The sequence below is a fragment of the Hippocampus bargibanti genome, linkage group LG05 (genome assembly GCF_051943395.1).
Source record: "Hippocampus bargibanti isolate YZ-2025 linkage group LG05, ASM5194339v1, whole genome shotgun sequence".
Lineage (NCBI taxonomy): Eukaryota > Metazoa > Chordata > Actinopteri > Syngnathiformes > Syngnathidae > Hippocampus > Hippocampus bargibanti.
The window spans coordinates 25,117,455-25,144,412 of record NC_142738.1 but is presented as its reverse complement, the minus strand read 5'-3'; the positions used below and the strand labels follow the sequence as shown (position 1 = coordinate 25,144,412).

The 26,958-nt window shown below is 40.8% G+C and overlaps 2 protein-coding genes across 3 annotated transcripts in view; both read right to left on the bottom strand.

Annotated features, from left to right (window-relative positions):
* Window positions 1–11,781, bottom strand: part of mbtps1 (membrane-bound transcription factor peptidase, site 1) — a 31,524-nt gene extending 19,743 nt beyond the window's left edge. Inside the window, exon 1 of the mRNA XM_088997453.1 lies at window positions 11,630–11,781. The gene's annotated coding sequence lies outside the window, so the exon portion shown is untranslated. The remainder of the gene's footprint in view (window positions 1–11,629) is intronic.
* Window positions 11,782–12,270: 489 nt separating this feature from the next.
* pskh1 (protein serine kinase H1) lies at window positions 12,271–22,339 on the bottom strand. Of its 2 annotated transcripts, XM_088997451.1 has the most exons (5): window positions 22,024–22,339; window positions 19,798–20,439; window positions 17,112–17,163; window positions 16,246–17,028; window positions 12,271–14,883 (listed from the first exon to the last, which is right to left on the bottom strand). In XM_088997451.1, the coding sequence occupies exons 2-5, from the start codon at window positions 19,821–19,823 to the stop codon at window positions 14,566–14,568; spliced, it is 1,179 nt and encodes a 392-aa protein (XP_088853577.1). In that variant the 5' UTR covers window positions 19,824–20,439; window positions 22,024–22,339; the 3' UTR covers window positions 12,271–14,565. The 2 variants fall into 2 exon arrangements, with proteins under 2 accessions (XP_088853577.1, XP_088853576.1); XM_088997450.1 differs by having other exon boundaries at window positions 16,246–17,163.
* Between the last annotated feature and the right edge of the window lie 4,619 nt (window positions 22,340–26,958).

Genomic DNA, 26,958 nt, shown 5'->3' with positions numbered 1-26,958 from the left:
GTTTTGCTATTTTCTGTGTTTTCACAAGGCTCAAAATAAAAAGTACTATGCTTATATATCTTGAAAGCATACCAAGGATGCTTTAAGGACATTTTAAAATGTAAATCAGACATGCCCATTACGTCGATTGCGAGTGCGATCGCTTCTGGGTACCCAGTCGATTGCAAAGGGTGTTATGCTTATTAGTAATACATATATACTTTTGTTAATTCACACTGCACCCAAATAATCCTGTCAATCTCACTTTCACAAAAAGTATTTTAAAAAAAATGCAACGTCACTTTTCATTTTTTAGGGTCACTGGAAATTGTTCGCATTCAGATGTTTGCAAAAGCACCTTGGAATTAGAGCTGTCGCGATATAGCTTTCATTATTGTAACTATTAGCAAAAGTTAGTGTTGTATACAATTCACCAATGACAGTGACAAAGAATGGCAATTTGGGACACAGAGAGAAGGATTTTAAATTGGTGCGCCTGAGCTACGATAGGTAATAGGCAGCAAAGGTGTGTAGCATGGCCCCGCATCTGGTGTTCCACGATGGTAGGCAATTATTTCCTTTTAACAAACTACTGTACAACCCTTGTTTCGACTAATTTATTTTCACCTTCGGCCCCCTCATGGCCGTTGCCCATCATAGCATGTGCGTGTAAATGGGGCCGTGCACGAAATGGGTCGATCACGGGGGGATGGTTGGGCTAAAATAGTAGATGTTTGGTCCAGAAAATGTGGATTAAAATGATTAAATTAAGTAAAATGTTTGCTACTGTTTCTTCATTCATTTCCAAAGCAGTCGTACTTGTTCCTCAGTCACCCATTTTATAGTAATGATAATAAATTTCATTTATAAGCGCCTTTACAGTCACAGGATATTTGTTTCTGCGGGTTTTAATCAGCTACGCATTACGCATCACCAGTCAAATCGAGGAATTAGCATGGATTTGAGTGATGTGATTTGGAAATTATTGTTTTCCGTTATTCGATCTTATTCCAGTTTAACACAGCTTCCCAATGTGATTGTACCGTATTGGCCCGAATATAAGACTGTGCTGATTATAAGACAACCCTGATGACTACAGACTTTTTTTTCCAAAACTCCCATTTGACAAGACACTTTTTGAACACCACATGTTTTTATAGAGAAAACAATTACAGTATATTTGAAACAAACGATTATAACAATATATTTGAGAAAAAAACAAGTAATTTTGCCCCATTCAAATCTTAATGTCTCTTCTTCTTCTTTTCCTTTCGGCTTTAATGTCTGAACATTTGAATATGTAAACTAAAGTACAAACACATTCGTAAATGAATGGCTTCTGGTTTTTGAAATGTAAATGAAGCGATCTATTGTGATAAAACAACAACATTGCAATAACTGCATTAACCATCAAAGTGAAGTTTCAGAAGTTCTTCGAAGCAGCTGATCTGAGGACCACGGAAAGCTCTTTTTGACTCTGAGCATTTTTAGGTGACCTTTTTGAGCTCTCCATCTCCATCAATACACTCTGTGGCACCGTAATTCACAGCCGTTTTGCAATTGTTTGAATATGCTTACTCATTTCTCACTATCATCTTGAAGTTTACATTATAACTTCTCAACTACCAGTTAACCTGGCAATTCTTCAAAACACCTCTCTCCAGATTGTGGTTACATTTCTCAATTTTTTGTTATTTCTTCTATTATTTTACCTTTTTTTCTTACCGACTATTTTTTCTTCTACTTTGTGCTAGCGTTATTTGTATTCTTCGTGACAGGGGATAAATACAGAGGGTTGTGTCAGGAAGGGCATCCGACGTAAAAGCTTGGCCAAAACAAACAGGCGTATCATACCTCTGAAGATGGAGGTTACTGATTCGCTGTGGCGACCCCTTGAGGAGAAAAGACGAAAGGAAAAGAAGAAGACAGGGGTTCAGCTTTGGCCAGGGGAGTCAAATTCAGCATTCGCGTCCAGAATGTGTGTAATGTTTAAACCCCAATTATAAAACAGCCACCGACTTTACAGTCTTATTTAAATGCAAAAACACCATCTTACGTTCGGGCCAATAAGGTACAGTGATACTTTGGCTTACAAACTTAATTGGTTCCCAGACGGAGTGTGTAAGGCGAAAAGTGTGTCTCCCAAACATTAATTTCCCATAGGAAACCATTAAAATGAGAATAATAATGGTGAGTATAGTTTTTCTTTTTTGAATGTTGATGTGCCGATGACCATTTTGTGTTTGGGAGCCTTTTACTGAGCATGTTCATCTTTTTTAAGTTCATATAGTTGCTGTTGGGTTATTTTGATCACCCAACAGTTGCTTGTTCTGTAGTCACAATGGGAGATAAATCAGTGTCTTCTTGTGCCGGTCCCAAGCCCGGATAAATACAGAGGCTTGTGTGAGGAAGGGCATCGACGTAAAAGCTTGGCCAAAACAAACATGCGAAGTACACACAAGTATGGATGATGGAATAATGGGAAATATCAATCTTTTGTATTTCACAAATCTCATTTTCAAAAACAACAGAATGAGATTACCAAGAAAAAGTTGTATGCTATCATTTTTTTGTCTTACTCAGATAAGATGATTTTGTTTTTTTAAACATAAAATGTAAACTATTTACATAATACAAAGTTAAACTGTATATGCCATATTTGTAATAAGTTCGAACTGGCACCAGCACTAAGCACAGCAGAGATACAGTGTCACTGATTCTAAAAGAAAAGAGTATGTCAGGAAAGAAAGGGAGAAATGGTGGAAAGATAGGGAGAGAAAAAAGGATTGGGCACGTGGAGATATTTTCAAGGACATGGCACCAAGTCAGTGAGTTTGAATTTCCAAATATAGGTTGAAATTGAGCATCCTGTCAACATTATGTCTTTGCACCTCCTCAGTCCTGCCGGGGCGGATTCCTTAGGCAGGCAGGGGAAGGTCCCCTTGATTGGAGGCACCATAATTAACACTTTGAAGTACATACAGGTATTTGTCTAACAGGGTGGAACTCTCACAGTCCATGTCTGAACAATCAACCCATAATCAAAACTATTTAAATGCTTTAGCTCAAGTGAGAGGAAAAAAATCTATGAAACAAGCCTGTCTTATTGTTCATATCATTACAACAGATTTCTTTGCAGGTGAAACGCTCATTGGATTGGATTTGCGTTTATTAGTCTCACAGTGGAGAAATTTACATTTCAGAGCAGCAAAGTGATGAAAGGAATGAAAGTAGAAAAACAAAATACATGAGCTGTTGGAAAGGCAGCCACTCTCGCAATGCATCTAATACGCATCTTTTCTGGTAATCTTCTAATTATGTTAATAAAAAACAACAGGACCAGCACATAGAAAGCCAGGAAACAATCGTGAAGTGTCTTCATTGTCCCTTGATTGACGTATTAAGACTGATGTATCAACCAAGCAGTGTCCACCCATTTTAGGCATCTCAAAATGTGCTGAAAGCCTTCACAAAAACAAAATTGCTTCAGATTTTTTTGCCCCCTGTGCTGACACCATTTTTACATCATGATGTATAATGTAAGTGCATGTGTCGAGCCCAATCAGTGGTCCCTTTCATAAAAGCAAAAACAACATACAAAACTGTTTACTTGGGCAACGAGAAAAGCAAGATTCTAGGAAAAAATAATTTCCCTGTGAGCAACAGGTAGATAAAATACACAACTGTGGGTGGACACCTACCCATCAAAGCAGACATTGCTGCAAATTTTAACACACCCACCTAGACACAAATCCGCCATACATGCTTGCACACTGGCCAAAGCCGCTTAGCTCGACACCGGTCAGGTGCATGATTGTGAATACTGTATGTTCCAGAGTAATGCAGCCACGACATCCTATGAGAGTTGCCTGATGAGAAACATATCATAAGCATGTGCAACGGCATAGCAAGTCATGTACACATCCATGGAATATGGAATGTATTATTCCTTCTGTAATTCCATTTAAACTTTGCACTTGAAAATTTGAGTAGTGTAAGTCTTCCGATGTTTACTGCCATCGGTATTGATATGAGCATCGCACGTTACGGAGGTGCCTCGCCTTAACGGAATTAACTTGTTGTTACTCAAAACATGCACACTGTATTTCAAATGAGCTCACCCTGATGCAATGAATCAAGACATCAATACGCAGCAGCCGCACATTGAACAGCAAGGGGTCGTGAAAAACAAAAATAATTGGAAAATGGGTTTTGAAATTATGAGTGCATCTAATCCAACCATCTAATTTTTAAATATATCAATACAAATACTACAGCATATTTGATTAGACAGATATACAGTAAAGTCTCGTTATATCGATATTCTCGGGAGTCCGAAAAATATCGATATAACCGGGACTATTGATATATCCGACCCTGCGCGCATGTAATTGTCTTCTTGCGTGCATAGAAATAGTATCGATATAACCGGGACTATCGATATATCCGATATCGATATAACGAGACTTTACTGTATCTGTCAAATTTACAGTAATGTCAAGTTCATCTACATGTATGTCGAATGACAACAAGGACCTCGTCGCATCATACCCTCTTGAAGTGAGCTCACCGCCATATAAAATGGAATCGAGATTTCACTCAGATCGAACTATATTAAATTGTTCCACTGTAACTGTCATACAACAATATTGCACCCTGTGTATCGAGATACAGTATGTGTTGAGTCATATTTTATTGGAGAGATTTGCCACACAAAGATATTATGTTATGCAGTCTACTGACTCCAGGTCCTGAAGTAGGCTAATGGATGGTGTTATCCTAGGAACACTGGTAAGACATGTTTGTTTTCATTCACGCCTGGTTCTTTTTTTCCTCATCCGGGTTGTTTCTTAATTGGCTACATTCCATTTCGTTCACAGAGTCGTGGCTCAGAGTTGTCTTCCCGCACATACAGGAACAGTTTTGTAAATCCTATATTGTTAATATCTATGATGTTTTGGTACTTACTATATGGATTAATCCATTGAATGAATTTAACACAAGCAGCAATCTTATCGAACCAAGATCTTTAACTGTGTATTTGATGAATATACTGTATATTTCAAACTCAACGGAGTAGTGAAGGGCTCCCAATATTTTTAGTGGATGTTAGTATTAAGTAATCAGGAATACTGTATATATACCAGATCTGTATGAATGTCCACCTTGTTATTAATAATGCGGACATACAAATAGCTTTGATTGCACATTTCCCCACTGTGGAATGATTAAAGGCCTTCTGATTCTGATTTTTAAAGGACAACAGACACCTCCCGACATAGTTGCATCCATAATTTGTAAAAATCACTTCAAATGACTTCTACTGACTGCATTTCCACCGCATATAGCTACATTTTTATTTTTTTTAATTCGCGCTGAATATTAAAGGGGTTTTGTTTTTGAGTTGATGAAGATGCCGGAAATGACGTATCTTGAGGAACATTGTTGTTTGTTGACATTGTGGGTAGAGCGAGAAAGCGATATACAGGATATGGGCCAGGATTGCCGGATTAGCCCAGAAGGTTCCCAATGTGATGTCACGAACATGGCTGCAGGACTCGTGGATCTGTCCAGGTTGCAGATCGTCAGTGGCGTTTTGGGTTTTGGGCAACTTTAAGTATTTTTTATTGTTGTTGTTTTGCGTTTGACTAAAAATATCAGTCTGCGTATTTTGGGTATTTTAGATGTTGTAAAACATTTTCTGATGTCAGTTAGGCACCAAAAATGGTGTCTGTTGTCCTTTAAATATCATTAATATTTGTGAGCTCTAAAAATATACAATCTAACACATGGGTGGGCAAACTTTTTGACTCGCGGGCCGCATTGGGTTCTAAAATTTGACAGAGGGGACGGGCCAGGAGCATTTGGAGGGAGTGTTTGGGTCGGAAATACTCTGAACAAGTTATGTCCATAATTTATAAGCGTATTTTACAAACATTCCACAGCATATAGCTATAGTTTACGTTTTAAGACTTGCGCTGAATATTCATGAAGTCTTGTTTTCGAGTTGATGACGATCCCCATGTGACGTCACGTTTGGACCGCCCCTGACCGAGAAAGCGACATACAATGCATTTTGGGTACTTTGTTTGGTCTAAAAACTTCGTGTTGATCCGTGTTGATGGTGAAATTAGAAGGAAAACACATAAATAACGCCATAGTGAATTGTTGTGTGTTGCACCAAGACAACTATTTGATATTCGCTGACACAAATTCCCAGCTGACAAATCAGCCCATTTCCAACAGAGCTTGGGCGCAATCTTCTGCATTTTCTGGGTGCTACATTGCTGTCATTGACGGCTCGAATTGATATGGGAGGACTCCTTGAATCAATTGCAAACATTTATGCATTCCTCTTTAGAACTATTTGAATCATATTCATAACTGGATGAGTAACAAGAAAACATCTTCTCCGAATCTGAAGCCATTGTTTTGATTCTTGATCAAAGGCAAGACGTCTTGGCGCGACGTCACGAACAGGGGGGTGGGACCTTCGTAAACTGATCATTTCCGGATTCATTTGAAGTCATTTTTATTGGTGTTTTTCATTTAACTAAAAATATCAGCCTGCCTGATTTGGTTATCTTAGATGCTATAAAACGTTTTTCTGATGTCAGTGGGAAACAAAAACAAAAAATGGTGCCGGTTGTCCTTTAAATGTAGTATGTACAAACCTCATAGCACAGTAAGAACACTACAACCCAATTTATTAACTGTGTTTCAAATGTGAAAAATATCCCTGATCAGTTAATAAATTTGTCTCAAGGAATATGGCGTTTACATACTATTTCGCAGATACTTGGAGGAGGAAATGCAAATAGATTAAAATAACATGCACTGTGATTTATCAAGATTGCGTCTGTTTTTAATAAGTTTCCATCGAAGGGGCAAAGTTAAAGAAATCAACATTTATTGAAAAATGGAATCACTTTCAAAATTCAAAACATATTATTACACAACGAAATATTCAAGCTCAATAATACCTACTTGTGTTAAATTCCGCCAAATCATAGATGGTTTGTCCTGACCGCGCGCTCAACAAACTCCTCACTGACGCCCTCGCCTTCACGCGCTCACAATACACGTGTACCGTCGCCGAGCACACAAACAAAGACTACCTGCAGTTCAAATTTGCATACTCGGCACAGCAGCCAATCAGAAGCCTGCTTCTTTCTTCCGGACTTTCGCAAGCGTTATAAAGTCGTGCAATTGCATGTCATTTTCCAAAATAGAAGCACAGAACCTCAGACCAGAAGAAAGATTCAAAAGAAGCTAACAACATATGCTAAAAAACGTAAATTTACATTAAACCGTGACTGTAAAGTGTACGTGAGACTTATGAAAGGGGCTTAGTGGCTCGTAGGAAGCAATGCAAACGTTGCATTGTGCACCGCAATGACAATCGACTACTGCAGCAAAATCTACAGCCATGCACATTTACCGTACATTAAGCAAGGTAGCATTTGTAGTAGGTGCATTCTTGATTTAAAAAAAAACTTTATAATTTGTTACAATGTTTTTTAATCTGATGAGTTGTCTCATTGTGCTTCAAGTTGTTAAAAATGGGACAGGCAACTTTTCAGTTATCTGCCCTGTTGTTCGCTAACTTTTTGTCCTGAGTTTTAGACACTGTTTGTACTATAATTTGGGCAAATTCGGCGGGCCGGATTAAAAAGCCTAAGCGGGCCGTAGTTTGCCCATGCCTGATCTAACACATTGTGATTAAATGCTGGTGCAAAAGCAGTATTTGGTGAAGGTCTGTCTTTTCATTGTAGTCGGATGGTCAATTTTCCTACGATACAAAGACAAACATCATCTTGCTCATGGCCACCCAATGAGTGGTCGTTATCTGGCGTCTACCCAGCAATTTACAGTTCCATATTCTGTATCCACGGTGTGTCTGAAGCCCAGGATCGTTACATCATGTTTTCGCATGACCTTCTTCTGACATTTGGCTTTGCATATGATATCCAATGAATAGGCGATAGAAGAAAATGAGCATTTACGCAAATACTATGGTCTTCAACCCCTTTTACATACCCACATATCAATCCATCTGACACTGGAGAGGCTAAGCGGTTTGGATAATGGATGAATGGACAAGATTTTTGGATCTCATCTATTAGTATGTTTATTGAGGAGCGTCACATTTTCTTCACATGACAGTTCTGGCATTTGGCTCTTCCTTTTGAGACAATTGTTACTTTAAACACTCCACTTCCCAATGACAGTTTATCATTAAAAAAATCACAAACACGTCTGTATCATTCACACAGAGAGTGAATAACAGCAACAATTGGGTAGGTAGTCAGACAGGTCAAGTAAAAGCTTTGGGTGAAACTCCCTTTGGATTTACCATCCATTTTCCGTACTGTTTATTCCTCATTAGGGTCGCGGGGGTGCTGGAGCCTATCTCAGCTGTCTTCGGGCACGAGGCGGGGGATACTCTGAATTGGTTGCCAGCCAATCGCAGGGCACACAAAGATGTACAACAGTCACTCTCACACTCACACCTAGGGACAATTTGGAGTGGTCAATCTGCCTACCATGCATGTTTTTAGCATGTGGGAGGAAACCAGAGGACCCAGAGAAAGCCCATGCAGGCCCGGGGAGAACAATCAAACTCCAAACAGGGAGGCCGGACCGGGACGCGAACCGGCGACCTCTGCACTGTGAAGCCGGTGTGCTAACTCCTCGACTACCGGGCCTCCCCCTTTGGATTTTACTCTTTAAATGAACTTGTTTCTTTTTTTAACATTCAACTGTTCACAGAAAGGATGTAATTTGTAGGTTTCACCTTTGTTTCTTTCAATGGAAAAGTGCATTCCGATCACTCTTAATTTCAATCAAAACTTGCAGTTCAACACCCATTTCGGGAAACAGGGATGTCTGTGTTTTTAATGGCTGGATAGTTCAATCAGTTGTTCGTGCTTGGGGAAGGATGTATGCCGAGATAACAATATTACAGAGTTGTAAAAATCGACCAGTTGTTTCAGACACACTGCGAGGACTGGGAACCACTTATCTCAACAAACCAATTTGCAAAGAAAGCATTTAACCTCAAGCCATGTACTAGGGAGAGTGACCACCACCCTCCTGATAAGTAACTAGAGCTCAGGATCATTCGAAAAACATTGTATACTACAATGCATCAGTGTCCAAAACACATCAGAAGAAAAAAAGGATAGAAAAAGCCAAAAGTAGAGTTTAGTGGTGTGATATGTAGGGAACAACAGTGTGACTTCCAATGATGCCGGATTTGCTGTTATAAATGTACAATCGCTGTCCTATCTTGCACATTTATATGGTTCATACTTTTGCCCTCACCCCCTGTCCAATACCATTGAACTGACTGACTTCAAACTTGGGCTGTGCCATCTTAACATCTGGGACAAAAACAAGGGTATGTATTTTAAATGTTCAACATAATATAGAAAAGCATGGCAGGCTAATTGAACACTTTATATCACAGGTGTCAAAGTCAATGAGGCCCAAATCTGACCCGCTACATCATTTTATTCGGCCTGTAAAAGCAAATCAAATTTGTGAAATTCCATGATGCTTGCTAAAGTCCAGTCCAAAAGTTCAAATTGTCCCATGTAAACCAAGATAACAGTCTTTTTTTACTTCAAATTTGAAAACTATTTATTCATTAATTTGTTGTATGCTCTATTCCAGGGGTGGCCAACTAGTCAGAGATGAGGAGCCATTTTTTTTATTATGTTACTGCAAAGAGCCGCACGCACATGCACATTCGCGCACATTGCATGCACTACGAGCAACAGGTCTCTGGATGCTTTGTAAATTTTCCTAAAGACTATCTGCTTTTCTTTCTGACTTTTCAAAGTGACCAACTTGCAATGTTTAATCCCTTTTGGAAATTCCTGGTCGTTGTTCACATGGAGTGAGCTAAAGTGGCGCTGAAGATTTGAAGCTTTGAAATGTGCTAATGAGCCGCATGCACATGCATTGACGCTTGTCACGTGAAAGCCCTTGAAGAGCCGCATGGAATGGGCCAAAGAGCCGCATGAGGCTCGCGAGCCACAGGTTGGCCAGGCCTGCTCTATTCTATATGTAATACATGGAGGGAATTAAACAGTCTCATGGCTTCCTCAAATTCCTAATGGCCCCCGAGAGGAAACCATAACTACAATGTGGCCCGCGACAAAAAAGGAGTTTGACACCCTTGCTTTATATTGTTCCAAGGTTTGATTTGAGCGCGGATGCACAGTTGTCTATGTGTCCTGCGATGGCCTGGAAACCAGTTCGAGTTGTAACCTGCCTACTGCCTGAAGACAGCTGTGATAGGCTCCAGCATGCCGGCGAACCTTGTAAGGATAAGTGGATTTGAAAATGGATGGATGGATGGATAGATGGAAGTTTATACCATGTTCAAAACATCCTGCAGCTAATCGTTGTGCCATTCTGTTTAACGCGTGAATACAACAACTGAATAGTCATGCAGCTGAGCAGTTTCAATGGAGTTGGTGAATGACAAATTAATTAGCAAAATTATGAGGAAGTCAAAAATTAAAGGTCATGGTTTGGGCAAGAGTATTAGGGGGTCAGTAATAAACAGAGGTACATTTTATTTGTAAAAAATTAGGTTGAAATTCAGAAAAGTCCAAAGTTTTAAATTTGACAAAAAAAGTTACAGTGAAGCTATGCTTGGTAAAACAAAAAAATTACTGTACTGCCGTTGCCCAAAGGGCCACAGTTGAAATCAGGACGGCAACCAACGCATCAGGCTAGAACACAGGTGTCAAAGTCAAGGCCCGCAGGCCAAATCCGGCCCGCCACATCATTTTTTTCGGCCCGCGAAAGCAAATCAAACTTGTTAAATTCCATGATGATTGCTATGATCTGAGCCAAAATTTCGTATTTTTGGATGTCAACCACAATAAAAGTCATTATCCTTGACTTCAGATTTGAAAACGATTTATTCATTAATTTGCTGTGTGCTCTATATGTAATATTTGAAGGGATTTAAACATTCTAATGGGTTCCCCAAATTCATAACGGCCCTCGAGAGGAAACCATAACTACAATGTGGCCCGCGGCAAAAAATGACTGACACCCCTGGGCAAGAAAAACTAATGCATGGCAAACATAATCACAGTAACCTACCGCGGCCCATAATTCCTCACCAGTAAATAACTAACAAACCGTAAATGGCAAAATAGCACTTGGGGGAGAGATTCAAGTCACAGAAAAAAAATAAAATAAATCAACGCCTTTATTAATACTTCAGACGAAATATCGCTTGTTTCTGAGCAAATAAAACACGCGAGCACATTGTATATAGTAAAATACTATAAGTAGTGCAAAATAAAAGTATTTCGTTGAAAGGAAGAGTAGTACTCTAGTAGGGTTGAAAAATAGACTATTTGCAAGGGTGTCTCACAAAACAAAGATGTAAACAAAAAGGAAATTTCACATCAGCTTCGGTGTAAACGTTGCAATTTTCTCAAAAAGTGGTGGACGCTTAAATAACACACTCCGCATTGTCTAATGACGTCACCTAAAGCGTACTATTAATGCAGTCCTAATATCCATTTTGAACCAAGACCATCACATGTATAGCATTAGCTAGTTCGCGTAGTCGTCATTTCGGGAAACATTTCCTATGAAAAAATACGATGGTACTCACCGAGATAACTCCGTTGTCGTTTGTCTCTGGGGTTTGATTATTTACCTTCCTTGTTGTAACGAACAATTTTAGTCTTGATTGCGAGTTTAAGAACTCTCGTACAAAACCTCGCAGAAGTCATTACCAACAATCGAAGACAGTCAGACACTGACGGCTCGTCATAATTGGTTGCCAGGTCACGACAATTGACGCTTAAAAATCTTCTCTCACTCCGCTTCAAATGTTCTGGAAAAAAATCATATACATTGTATTCATATTTACTAAACATAACATAAATGTTCTCGTATATTCCCATATTGGTTGCATTCTAATCAACGCCTGATATAAATGCCAGTTTATAACCATAGGATTGTATCTTTTATATCCGATCTGGCAACCCAAGCACCTCCAGACTCGTTCATTTGAGCTTATTGCCCAGAAGTCGGCGCTATTACACTGTCTATGGTGCGCGTGTAGGCTCGTTTACAGTACTGCACACCAATTCGTATTGTGAGTCATATTGTTCATTCATCAGAAAATAGTTTCGAAAGCAGGTGCGTCTTAGGAAACAAACGCAGTTAATATTTTCCACCAGTCAAAATAAAGCTTTGTACACTAATGATAGAAAACAAAATGAGTATGAAACAACAAGTCACGTTTCAGTTGATTTTTTTTAATTGACACACACGACTCATTGAACAAATGTGGAAAAAGACTAATGGCAGAAGAATCAGCAATTTATCATTATACATAGTATCAAAAATTTAGGATTTTGGGCAAATGTTCTCAACTTCATTTATTGTCATTTATCGGTATATAAAATCAGAATTACATGTAAATAGAAAACATGAAACTACTGCTGGACCGTCAGTTTGCAAAACAGGAATTTATTTCGTTATTCTATCACACAGGATACATGTTCTCAGATACTCAAAATACTGATAACTCAGCGCTTCCAATTTCATTTAGTTGCAAATTGTTATCTTCTCAGAGAAACCAATCTTGTAAGACACGAAATACTTATTTTGAGGGAGTTCTTCCATGATGAGGTGCAGTATGCGCTAAAGTCGGCACTTAACAGCTGCCTATGTGTCGACGGTGTATTCATATCAGTACCCAATAGCCCCAATTTAGCGTATTGTAGAAGAGACCCCACATCCAAAAAAAGACTCAAAACACATTTCACAGGATACCACATAACACAACTTGGTGTGTATAAGGAAAATGCAATTAACAGAATGACAATGCAAGAAAACTCTTGGAACCAACGATTTACATAAACACTGAGGTCAGCTAAAATGGCTCAACTTAGTTCCAGTATTCGTTAAAACGTTCACAACAGCCACAACAGCAAATTAGTGAAAAGAACACACTAAAATGAATACAAAGGCGAAAGTAGACGCCGAAACATGTCAGGTATTTGAACACCGACAATACACTGTCTGTAAGATAAGAATCTGTTTTAAATTAAAATGAATACAACCGTGTTTGTAGAATATTCAGGCAACTTTCCCATGAAGTGCTTTGTGGAATTAACACCCCACCAACTACCCCCCCTCCCCCCAAAAAACAAACAAACAAACAAAAAACATGTTTTTTCCTTTGGCAAACATATTGGACAACAGCATATCAATGAACACCTTTAGTTCTTAATTGGCAATAAATGTAAAATATAACAATTTTACTACTCGTAAAAAGGCTTTAGTTTAACCCATAGGTGCAAAACTCAAGGCCAAGTGTGGGCCACCGCATTACTTAATTCGGCCCGTGAAAGCAAATCAAGCATGTCAAGTTCCATGATGCCTACTAAAGTCTGAACAAATATTTCAAATTGTCCCCTGTAAACCACAATAACACATTATTCTTGACTAGATTTGAAAACTAGTTATTCATAAATTTGTTTTGCACTGTGTATGTATTTTTATGGAGGGGATGAAACATTCTAACGGCTTCCCCAAATTCATAATGCCCCCCGAGAGGAAATTGTAACTACAATGTGACCTGCAGTAAAAATGAGTTTAATACCCTTGGTCTAACCCCATGCAGTGGTTGTCTTTGTTTTATTTTTTCAAGTGTTTGTCTTGGTTCTGGCTTCTCTGAATTTAGAATTGACAAGTGCAACCTGCAGTTTTTTTCCTCGGCAATACTGTGACTAATAAAAGGACAACAAAATAAGTTAAATGACCACATAACCTTGACAACTGAAATCTATTTAAAAAAGGAAAGGAGCACAAATTTAAACTGTGAATCGACTGTTCAGTCTAAGGCACTGACTAGGGTTGTGTGGATTCAGCCAGAATCGAGAGAAACAAAATCACAGATTCACAATCTGTTGGCGAGTTAAAAATACTAATGCTAAACAGAGCAATTATGGCAAGATGAGATAAGTTGAAACAAAAGACATGTCTTCATTTTTGCCTTTGGGTGCTGTGCTGATGTTTCTGCAAGTCTTCAATGGGCACTCTCCAAGACAATTAGCACATAAATTCACAGCAATTGTCATGAATAATGAGGGCTTGAGGGCATGCCGACCCTCCTCTTAAGAAACTTCGTTAGCCAGCTCTCTGTTCAACAGATCCTCATGGAAGGCCATTTAATGCAGCGACCAACTGAATGGAAACTATCTTCATTAATAAATAAATACGTCAAGACACATGAAATGACGGAACAAAAGAAAAGGCGTGCTGCATTCTGTTCAATATAAAGATGGACAGAGGGTCTGAGGGATGACAATGATGTAGTAAAACATCAGAAAACAAAATACCGTACAATGTTTGTCCTTCTGAGTTCTGGGATTCTCATTTTTCATTTATTCTAGTCTTTCTGGCAGCAGGTACATTCCCAAAGATAACTGGTTGATAAAGTTTTTGAACAATTAGTGTGTTCTCCGGGTTTCTTTCTGGGGGCAGGAATGCCTACAGTATTTGCCGTTTTCAGTCTCCCCAGTAAATTCAGCCTCAGCCATTGTACTGCTGCTGATAGCGTCTGTTCAACTCACGGAGCTCCTTTTCCCGAATGCGACGAGCTTTGTTGGATTTGGTCGAGCGACTGGAGCGTGTGGACTGCGCCGACTTGGTGCTGTGGCAACGAGATGACGCCCGCTTCAGCAGGTTTTGAGATATACAGCGTTGGAGGTTCTTCATGGAGGAGGCAGCAGCCATGCTGACGATCCAAGGGTGCTTGAGAGCCTGACCGGCACTCAGTCGTGCGCCAGGATCCACCGTTAGGATCCGCTCCACAAAGTCTTTGGCAAGGTTTGACACACTGGGCCACGGCTGAGGAAACAAGACAGGTGCAATGACACTTAGTTGAATTGCAAGTAGAACTCTCCTAACAGCAACAAATATACATTGCGGATATACTGTATGTCATGGGTAGCATGAAAGAAACGTGGCTGCAGAAAAGCTTAGTGGCTTATCTGCTCCTGGTTTTGAAGTTGGGGCTTTGTATCCAGGTTCGAACCGCGCTGTCATAGCATGGGCTTCCTCTAGCGGCTCCAGTTTCTTACATTTCCCAAATATGTTTGTTGGATTAATGGAGAACGCTCAAGTTGCCCATATGTAAATAATGGTTTGTCAATATGTGGCCTGTGATTAGCTGCTAACCAGTTCAGGGTGTACCCCAATTTTCACCCAAAGTCAGCTAGGATAGGCTCGATCTCACCCGTAATCAAAGTGAGGATAAGCACTGCAGAAAGTGGGTGAAGGGTTTAAATGGACTCTTGGGTATTCATTGTGTCACTGTGCACATTTAATTTATAAGCGCCTTTCAAAACTAGGGGGAGGGGGGTCGGACGAAGATATAGAAAGTCCAGGGGAATACAAAGTACAAATACAAGTTGACAGCGTCCCGTTTTCATACCCGCTGTCCTGAAGAAGGAAGTGGTGGAGCGGGGAGGCGTGGCCCCTCCCCCAGCTGTCAATCCGAACGTGACAATCGGAGGGAGGAAGGGGTGTCCACCGACGCCGAGGTGGAGCGGGTGGGATCGCCGCGACGCAAAAGCTGCGTCCGGCTCATGGTCGGCGCCGCCGCCTTTTTGAGGCAGGTGACGTCTTCTGGCTTCTCCGTTAGCAGGGAGAGCGATTTATGGACAGCTCGCATGCGTGGGAAACCGTGCGTATTTGGGTCAGAAGAAAGTGTGTGCGCCGACACAGTAATAAAGATCGATAATACAAAATATGAAATGATTAAAATGACACTAAAAGTTATAAGATTTAGAAATGAACTGTCTACATTTTGGTAAAAATAGTATTCAATAGAAAACGTTGCTTAAAAACAACAGATTCACATCGTATACTATCCTGTCGTATAGGAGATGTCAGCGTGTCGTCATTTGTTATGATCCTGTGATCCTCGCATCAGTCATTTTGAATGCATTTCGATTTACGACCGTTTGACTTACGACCGTTTTGTCGGAACGGACCCGGTCATAACCCGGATGTTACCTGTATGTATACATACACACAGAGACAGCTAGAACAACAAAAACAATATCAACGTGTGGACTCCGTCACCCTCAGACACATAAGGAAATGTGTCTATGTTTCGCCACATTATGATTTCTGGCAAACATACTGTGTAATTATCCACACGCCCCCCATCCAAATATTGTATAACAGCGTTTTGTGGCTGCTTACCTCTCCAGAGAAGCTGTACTTCCCCTTGAGAATTTGCCGGTATAGCCTCATACGGTTGTCATCTTCGAAAGGCATGGTTCCACTCAGCAGGATGTATGAGATCACACCCAATGCCCACATGTCAACGGCATTCGTGTAGGGCTTCCTCACTAGGATCTCAGGGGCAATGTATTCAGGGGTGCCGCAGGTGGTCTTCATCAGACACTCGTCTCCCTTCTTCCTGCTGTTGGCCAAACCGAAGTCGGTGATAATGATCTTCGAATCTGCGCCAGGGTGGTAGTACAGCAGGTTTTCAGGTTTAAGGTCTCGATGTGTGATCCCCAAAGTGTGGAGATATTTGACACCGTCCAGCACCATCTGCAGCACACGGGTGGCGTCTCTCTCCGTAAAGGAGCCGCGGGCAATGATACGGTCGAACAGTTCTCCTCCGGTGGCCAGCTCCATCACCATGTAAACGCGCTCGGCCGTCTCAAAGACCTCCATGAGCTGGATTATGTTGGTGTGGCGAACCCGTCGAAGAACACACAGTTCGGACTCGCAGACCTCCCTTCCTTCCCTGTACCGGGTCTCAATCATCTTTATGGCGTACGGCTGCCGAGTGCTCTTGTGCTCCACACGGACAACCCGGCTAAAACTCCCTCGACCTATTAAAGCTTTGATGTCGTACTTGGCTGTTACTCGTGGGTCAAACTTGGCCCGATATTTGGCCACCTTTTTCCGTTGGGGGTCTGACACCTCTGATGGGTTTTTAGGAGTTTGGTTAGAAGTGACAGGATTGGAAGCCTGTACAAGAGAAAGAGATGGGAGAGTGGAGCCTGCCTTGTCACCCAAACAACCACCAGCCTCGCCAATCTTGCTGGCCGTACCATCTCCTCGAATGAAGTGCTTATAGATGTCTGTTTGACAGGGTAGATCAACCTGGTAGAAAACATAGATTAAAGCCGTCCCATGTTAATCATACACAACCATGCAGGGAAAAATTGGGCGAAGGAAATGATCAAATCATCTCAGTCATTTGTCATTATTTAGGTTAGGTCCTCTATTAGCGAATGACATGAACAAGTCGTTGACAGAATCAAGATGTATACAGTTTTCCAGAGCCCATTCACTTGCTGATCAATCAATTTCATTTAATAATGGCACACATGCTGGTGTTCAAAATGCAGTACAGTGTTCCTCTTTTGCAGTGAACACTAGCATAGTGGCAAATTCACAGGCTTCTGTGGGGAAGAACTTGTGTTCTGTTATTTGCGGAAAACTCAGCCCTTTGCCATTTTGCGCTCAGGCCTAACCCTTCTCATATACAGAAGCAGTATTATTGACACAGGTAACTATGTTCAAGTCAATTGATGACCTTCATGCAGTGCTGCCATCGTATGGTATTTTTATACCAAGCAAGTTTGCAGGAGGGCTTTAGTGATATCCCGAATAGTAGGCGACCCCTGAAAATCCGGGTGATCTGGGCCAAACACTGCTGCAAATGAAAACCATTCTCAAGTACGTCTGTGTAAGCTCTCAGTCGTACAGGAGTGGTCCATCGATGAGAAGGTTTCTTCAGCCGTCATCTGTACAAATTTGGAGGTTTCGGACGTTCCGCCTCCTATCCAAGAACCACTCATTTGCCGACAATGAGGTTAAAATCTTAGCGAAAGAACATAGATGGTTTGAAAGGGGGGTAAAAGAAGCATTTCTCATAAAACAACAAAATCCTTCATTAAACCGGTCTGGTGGGGTGAGGTTCAATTTGGATCGTTCATACAATAGCCTGCTTAGGCAAAACAGGTTAGGCAACATTCGTAATGCTGATGAGGTGATACCGGTGGGAGTGGGGCAAATAGGCCAGTCGTTAGTCAGAAATGTAGGAACAATCAGTGGGGCCACAGGGAGTGGTCCTCTGCTCCCCCCAACCTGAGAGTAGGGACCGATCATAGCTGTGTCCGTCGCCATGTCTGGACATTAGGGATATATAAATAAGGCCGATACGACCGATCAGACTTTAGTTCGCTGACAAAGCCTCTTGGATAGGAGGCGAAACGTCCGAAACCTTCAAATTTGTACATATGACGGCTGAAGAAACCTTCTCATCGACAATCCTCAAGTAGTTATATATATATATAGTAGGTAGTATATTATAATATGAATGCCCTCCTGACAAGATGGCAACAAAAAGCTTATTTTGTCTAAATGATATTCAGAAACTTCAACAATCCCTTGGCACCAAGATGTTTCAAGTTGGCACCCAAGCACTACTTTTGTCTAAGGTAATTTCACACTCATATAGTTCGTTGCCACCAGAATGGCAGAAGATGGTACAAGCACGGTACAGTACTTGTATTAATTTTTGGCTGCAGAACTCAATCAAATGGGTGAGGGGTAGGTGTAACTAAAGGTCGATCAACGAATATGCAGATGTTTACTGTATTTTGCATAATATAGTGCACCACCCTCATCTACCCTTGTTACATGTGATATGACTAGTAAAAAAAAAACAGGCTTAGTTTCTTTTGTGTGTTTTTATGCGAGACTGTGTAAAACTGAAACTATAATGGATAACCATTTAATAATTCATCGAAGTCTGAAAGTTTCCATTTATGTCAGTGTAATTATCATCACACTGTCAGAGGCAGTTTGGGCTCTGACAATTGCAATGCAGTCCATAATAATGATTTATTAATCCGTCCTTATTGGTCATATTTAAATTTAGCATGGTTAGCAATGATGATAATGAGCTTTGTTTTTATAGCACTATTGGTGCTGCAGATTTGACGATATGGTTACAAAAACAAATTAAATTCAGAATACTGTCAGTCCTGCACCATGTAATAAAAGCCAACAACAATTATAACTCGACAAAAACAATAATTATGAAGAAGATTAGAAATCAAATCACTGTACCGATCTTGTGTTAGCCTATTGTGGGGAACTAATTGGAAAGAACAGTACTTGTGTATTCGAGCAACTGGAGCAACATAGGCTGTACTACTGGACAAATTAAGTAAATGAGCTGTTCAGTCAATTACAATTCCTCTCGTTATGAATACTGTATAATGTAGTTTAATACAGTATTGTGTATGTATTTTATATGTGCAAAAATTATAAAGTCAAAGTAAATTTGCAATTTACCTACACAACAAGAAAGCGATTTAACTGGAAAAGCCTTGATATCTCTCTCACACTCACACTCACTCTACCGGCAAGAAAGCAGAAATTGAGAATATTCAGATATAGATCCTCCCAAAAAGTCTAAAATAACATGTATTTTTTGCCAGAATCAAACAAGGTAATGTGGTCAAAGGTCATTGTTAATAGCAATGCTAATGTTTCCATTGTGGCCATTTTTTAGTCGTGTCAATATAATTAACATCTCGGGGACACTTCACAATTTATTTCAACGCAGTTCCCCATGAGTACAGAATAAAACTCATGAATAGTCAAAGTGCGTTATAATTTTCTGACAGTTTTAACAAAAAGTATATATATATTTTTTTTTTTGCTGGTTAAGGAGCTGTCCCTAATAGTCTTGTGAGTGTGGTTGAAAAGTGTTTTACTGACCTTTTTGACCAGGTCCAATTGAACATCCCCTGGGGGTTCAGGGAGGACCTTACTGTTCCTGCACCCCATCACATAACTCGGGGACTCAGCCCAGCCTGCCACACAGTCCACCAAGAGCCCTGCTTCATTACAGCATCAGCCGACTCAGCGTCGCCCAAGCTGCTTCCCGACTCAGAAAGAGGGCTCATGAATAGAGCTGAAGTCCCAATCAGCTGCCATCTGCAGTCTGTTCTGATCTTGAATGCATCAGATCCATCCACTAATGCAAAACATCCAGAATTTTATTACTGCAATATCACAAATATGTTGGGTCTCCTCCCAAGCAAATATTTTAGCACTTCTGGTCACAATCGACCGTTTTTGTTCAAATAACTGGACCCAGTCATTGTCCCCGAGTATGAAAAATGATATATATGTCAGAAATCTAATAATTTGAGCATGTCGGCTAAAATTGCATGGGTGAGCAGGGAAGCTTGGTGCACAAAATCCACCAGACAATAGGAGGGATCAATGCCCTCCAGGTTCCAATTAAACTTGGGAGGAGGTGCCTTTTGGTCAATTGCAAACTTTGCTAAGAGTTCCCACTGAAAGGATGCTTCGGAAGAGGCTGCAAGGTCAACATCAGCAGCTTCAAAGGCCAACCTGTCAAAGTGAAGATGGACACCGTAAGGTAGAACACAATACTCTTATCAACATTACCAAACAACACAAATGTATCCGTTTTGTGACATCAAGCATCAATCGGTGTATGCCGTGCTAAAAGTCAGATTAGTTGCAATGTAAAGACAATAGGACACCGCAATATTTTCTGAACGTAAAACCACTGTGCAGAACATGGATGCAGAATAATTAGCTGTGTAATTGTTTATGAAAACGTATGGCTCATTTACACGCAAATGTTGTACTTAAAATAATGACATTTAGGCATTAATTATATTCCACAAGTGGAGGTCTATATTATCCCTAAACGTTGTCACGTGTACTTGATGAGAAAAACTCCACAAGTTAGTTTAAACAGGGCAACCCAGCCCTTCTGATGATGAACTTCGAAATAGACATTAAAACATTCATTTTCACTGCTTCGCGGATGACACTCTTCGCGGATCAACTCTACCTCTCCAGTAAACCCGACGCCTCTCTTCCACCTGCATCCCGTACACTTTCTTCTTTTCCTTTCGGCTTTTCCCTTGACGGGGTCGCCACTATCTGCATCCCTTGCACTTTGCCTCTCAGAAATTAATCCTGGCTTTCTCATAACTTTCTCAAACTAGACAGCGAAAAAACTGAACTTCTCCTTGTCGGTACTAAATCCACCCTTCACAAAGCAAACAGTTTCTCTCTCACCATTGACAGTTCTACCATGTCCCCCGCCCCTCAGGCCAAGAGCCTGGGTGTCATCCTCGATAGCACACTATCTTTTCACTCCCATATAAATAACACTTGGTCTGCATATTTCCACCTCCGTAATATCAATCGTCTCCATCCCTCTCTCACCCCTCACACCACTACTATCCTTATCCACAGTCTCGTCACCTCCTGTATCGATTATTGTAACTCCTTTTCGGGGTCAATCAAACATTTCTCCATAAGCTCCAACTAGTCCAAAATTCCTCAGCCCGGATCATCACTAAAACCCCCTCCTTTCACCACATCACTCCTATCCTCCAGCAGCTCCATTGGCTCCCTGTTAAACTTCGTATTGATTTCAAGATACTTCTGTTTACATTTAAAGCCATCCATAACCTTCCCCCCCCCCCCCCCCCCAGCCCTCATCTGTCTGACCTACTTCAAATCTCCGTTCCGTCTCGGGTCCTCTTCCTCCCTCCACCTCTGTGTGCCCTCTGCCCGTCTCACCACGATGGGGTGCAGAGCCTTCAGCCGCTCCGCTCCCAAACTCTGGAATTCACTTCCACCCAACATCCATAACATTGACTCCCTTCCTACTTTCAAATCTCACCTAAAAACCCACCTGTTTAAACTTGCTTTCATGGTCTAGTTTAATCTACTGTTTTATTATTTATTGTTTTATTCATGATTTTACTCTTTTGTGTATTGTTTTTGTTGGAAAGTGTCCTTGGGAGTTCAGAAAGGCGCTGGTAAATTAAATGTATTATTATTATTATTAAAACGCAACATTTCAGTCGAATTGGTGAGTGAAACGTGTCCCGTTCTGGCATCCCATACACTAAATTGGCGACATATGAAAAACAATAGTTGAATGCTCACCTTAATCGTGCTGAATAGCGATAGCGAAGTTGATCCGGCTAACTAGCATGCTAGCATCAGGGCAGGACTCTCAATTTTGCCAAATCCAGCCTCCTCACCCCACTATCACTCAGCTGGCCTCTCCATTTTCAACTCGCGATTTTTTAAAATTCTATCCTCAATATGAAAGCGACAAGACTCCTCAACCCTGTGAGAACGACGGTCTGTCTGACTGTAATCCACAATTGACAGTGTCTTTCGTATACGTTGTCAAGTTCAAAGTTATCATTAGACCTTGCAAACTTTCCTCGTCGGATGTTTTTCAGGTCGGTGTTTGTCGGGCAGGACCGCCTTCTTTTAGCCAGGGTACAAATAAAAGTACTCAATCAAATTTTCCGCTTTATATTTTCAAAATAAAATGTAATAGGAGGGTGTCGCCGGCAAAGCAGAGGTGGCAGTGGCACACTCCCAAGACAGGCAAAATTACGACATGTTTATACGATGTGGCACAATCTGTTGAAGTTGATACAATTATATGACCGTAAGAATTTGAGGAGTACAGATGTCTGTTTTCATTTTTGGGGGGCCAAGCAAGACATGGCTGGTTTATTTTTGCAATACATTTTATGTCAAATTCAAAATGCTTGACCTAAAACATGACAAGCATTACAGAAGGAGACATTATCATCCATCCGTTTTCTGATCCGCTTCTCCTTGCAATCACACTTATATTAAAATTTTTATCATGCTTTGTTCAATTTTTTTCCTGTCCCCTCAACCAGTTGTAAATCTGTACTTGTATCCTAATACATTTCTCATCCTGTCCAGTTGACCATAACCTCGGCCTGACTCCATCTTGCTGGAAAGCAATAAATCCTTGTATATTAAAAGCGACACTCCAATAGTGTTGTCTTCCTTGCCCTTGTATATGATATATCCACTTGATCTGTTTTCTGTCTTTATTTTAAAAGATGTGAACAGAAAAAGTAGTTAATGTGATCAAATGCGTAATATCAAAATATTATTCTCGATGGGGTTGAGGGGGGGGGGTTTCAATTGCCATAAATCTACATACAGTACAGCGTGTGTGCCCTGCAATCGGCTTGTGGTCTTTCTAAGCTCCATAATAAGGACAACCTCCACAGAAGATGGGTGAAGTGGAAGGCCAACATGAGACTTTGTTAATAGGACCTAAGTCCCTGGCGGCACCTCTGACGAACACACACATAAAAAAAGCAAATAGGTTCAATTTGGTCGTGAATCGTGATCCACCTGATACAAATCAGAACAACATCCACCAATAAACCTATCAGAGACATGTTTCCATCCAATTATGTATTCTAGATGCCTGACCTTATTTCATGCTACAACGTGGTGCTTGCAGTATTGCAAACTCTCGACCCATGCGTTTTTTTTATTTTGGAGACGAGTCTCTCGATTTCCGCGCTGAGTTTATTTGCCGATCGCTCACTTGATGCAGGGCTCCTCTTCCTCGCGAACTTTTTTGGAGAGACTTGACGACCTCCCTCGGGTTGCCTCGACCCCTCGAAGTCAACTCCGTCACTTCCTGGATACAGGGAAACGTCTCCGCCAAAAATGCTGACTTTTGTCTTGGAAAAGTACGGGAAAATTTGAGCGGAAAATCAGACTTCTCACGCCAAAGTTCAACTTGGTGTAGAATGGCTTTGATCTGACCCCTGTTCGATAAGATCCAGTCTCACAGAATGAATTGGTGATGTCACGGTTCTGTCCGAGATCTGTTCAGCAAGCATCTGAGTCAAATCTAAACAATATGGAACTGATAACAACATTCTTTATGATTGCCTTGTGTGGCCGAATCCCACTACAGCGAGATCATGTCGCCCCATGGCACTCCAGTTTTTTTTTTCCCGGAGCTCAGCTCAGTGTTAATTCAGTGCATACATGAAGAGATATATTGGATTGGATATGCCTTTATTAGTCTCACAGTGGAGAAATTTACATTTCACAGCAGCAAAGTGATGAAAGGAATGAAAGTAGAAAAATGAAATACATGAGGACTTATTACGTTTTTCCCCCAGTTGCTACGTTTCACATAAAATAGCACAAATATTGACACGAAAGCATCACTGTCATCCGGATCGTAGGACTCATAATGTTTAAAACGTGAAAGATGTGCTTATACATTGCACATTTAAAGGACAACCGACATGGCTTTTTTGGTTTCCTAACTGACATCAGAAAAACGTTTTATAGCATCTAAAATACCCAAAACACGCAGACTGATATTTTTATTCAAATGCAAATCACCAATAAAAATAAGTTAAAGTGTCCAAAATCTGCAAAAAAATTGAGCTGCGAATTGGGCATTTTCAGAGAGTCCCGCCCCCTTGTTCGTGACGTCACGCCAAGACGTCTTGCCTTGCTCGAGAATCAAAACAATGGCTTCAGATTCGGAAAACATGCTTTCTTGTTACACATCCAGTTATGAATATGATTCAAATAGTTCTGAAGGGGAAAGTATAAATGTTTGCAATCGATTAAAGAAGGTCTTCTGGGTCATTTTGATGGATCAAGACTGATATGTAGTGTCACAGAAAATGCAAATGGCAGCAGAGGTCCGTTGGAAATAGTTTTATTTTTCAGCTTGGAATTTTTGTCAACGAATATCAAAGAGTTGCCTCTGTGTAAAATACAACGATTCACCATTGCGTTATTTATGTGTTTACCTTCTAATTCCGCCATCATCACGGATCAACACGAAGTTTTCAGACCAAACAAAGTACCGCAAAATGCATTGAGGTGATGCAAGGTTCCTTCAGTGACGTGGGGTGAGAACCCGTCAACAACTCAAAAACAAGACTTCCGGAATATTCAGCGCAAGTCTTAAAACTTAATATATAGCTATATGCGGTGGAATCTTTGTAAAATATGCTCAGTAGAAGTCAGTTGAAGTGATTTTACAAATCATGGACACAACTTGTCCGGAGACATCGGTTGTCCTTTAAGGCGTTCTAATTTAGGCTGCTCATATACACTGCATCCGGAAAGTAAGTAATGAATGAATTATTGTTGTTATAATCCTGACCAAATTTGTAAATATTGTTTCACACGACGTTTACACAAGCTGTGTAGTGTTAGCATTGCAAACCAACAAACTAAAGACAGTACACCTTCTCCTCTCAACGTTCCTTCTATTCTATTCTATTCTATTCTATTCTATTCTATTCTATTCTATTTTCTCAAAATCCTTTTTTTTTACATATGCTCACCAGAGTCATTTATGAAACACACAATAGAATGGATGCAAAATTTGGTCAGAGAAAGAATAATTATTCGTTAATACAGTACAGTGTCTTAAAGGAAACCCCAATCTTGGGCACGAGTCAGTACCTCGCTTTATCCGCATGATGTCACTGTGCATTAAAAAGGCGATTCCGTGACTTCTAACTTCCGATACACGTTTTATTGAGTTATATTTATCGCAGTCGTCCTTGCCTTCCCTTACGATTGTAACCACCTACTATCACTTAGCGTACAACCTACCCTGCTTATTCATGAACATGGACAACGTAATAAAGAATACATGGCCACGAGTTGAATATTTATGTGAGAGAGTGCCCTGGCCTTTAGGCTGACCGTGGCTTGGGCAGCGCTCTATACATACAATAGAACGCTGCAGACCTCCTTGGTGAAGCATGAATGGCTGAGAGTTATTAACAGGACAATTTTAGGAGAAGGAGAGTCAGGTAGAAGGTAAAATCACATTTTAATACCAATAAACCTATTTGAATTGGATTGAGGCAATGAAAATGTTGGGTGGGGATGGGATAAAGGAGTGATGATGACAAATGGTGAGCATCAGACAGAGATCTTGTAAGAAAGGGAGGGGGAGCAGGGGCGGGCTGGGAAAACATATCCTTTTATCACAGCCGTTTAAATTATAATCTTGTTACATCTTGTTATAAAATTGAAATCCCCATGGACACTTTAGTGTTTCCAAGTGTTATCACAAGTCATGGGAGCTAAGAGCTCTCACTCTCTCTTTCTATCTCTCTCTCTTTCTCTTCCTCTCTCAGAATGGACACACATTCACACACGCACTCTGGCGACCCCTTGAAGGGAAAAGCCGAAAGGAAAAGAAGAAGAAGACTAAAAACTGCAAAACGACAAAGTCTCCTTGAAGAGACTCACAAAGCCACTCAGACTCTGCTCTACTACTTTTCAACCACGAAGCAGAAGACTCACTATTGATTACCACAGACCCATCTTTCCTTTAGGGGATATTGTTTGACTAGTACTCGGATGCCACAGGAGATAAAGAATTCCTAAAATACAGTATGCTGATGGTAACAATAGGCCAGCTATTCATGTACGATATATGTGTAGTGTTTTGCTTATTAGAGATGTTCTATTTATGTCAGCAGATGCAGTATCTCCCTATCCTATATATTAAAATTGGTCTGGGACTCTTTCTTGCTGTCTGACTTTCAATTGACCTCAACACAGCAGTGGCTCATATTCCATGTTGGGCTGGGGTATCAGAGTAAAATCCATCCATTTTCCACACTGCTTTTCCCGAAGATGGTCGCAGTGAGTTGCTGGACTCCTATCCTAACTGACTTCGGGCAGAAGGCACACACTGAACTGGTCGCCGGGCAGTTCCAGAGCACGTAATGTAGAGGGAAAATTCACATTCACTCAGTGGGAAACGATTCCGCAACCCCCATACAAGTCATCAGAGAGTACCACTACACCAGGGGTGGCCAACCAGTCAGAGATGAGGAGCCATTTTTAAAAATTATGTTACTGCAAAAAGCCACATACACGCACGCAAGCGCGCGCGCATGTGCACGCAATCGCGCGAGCGCGCGCACGCACACACATACACGCACGCACACACGCAGACGCCACGCACACACACACACACGCACGCACACACACATGCACGCACGACGAGCAACAGCCGGAACGCCC

What these genes read in the sequence shown, in the direction of transcription:
- pskh1 (XM_088997450.1), bottom strand. Translation starts at nt 19,866, where the DNA reads ATGGGGTGCAGGAACAGTAAGGTCCTCCCTGAACCCCCAGGGGATGTT. An exon ending in AATTGGACCTGGTCAAAAAG is followed by an intron (nt 17,164 to 19,797) that starts GTCAGTAAAACA and finishes GTTTTCTACCAG; the next exon opens with GTTGATCTACCCTGTCAAAC. An exon ending in AGTACAGCTTCTCTGGAGAG is followed by an intron (nt 14,884 to 16,245) that starts GTAAGCAGCCAC and finishes TTGTTTCCTCAG; the next exon opens with CCGTGGCCCAGTGTGTCAAA.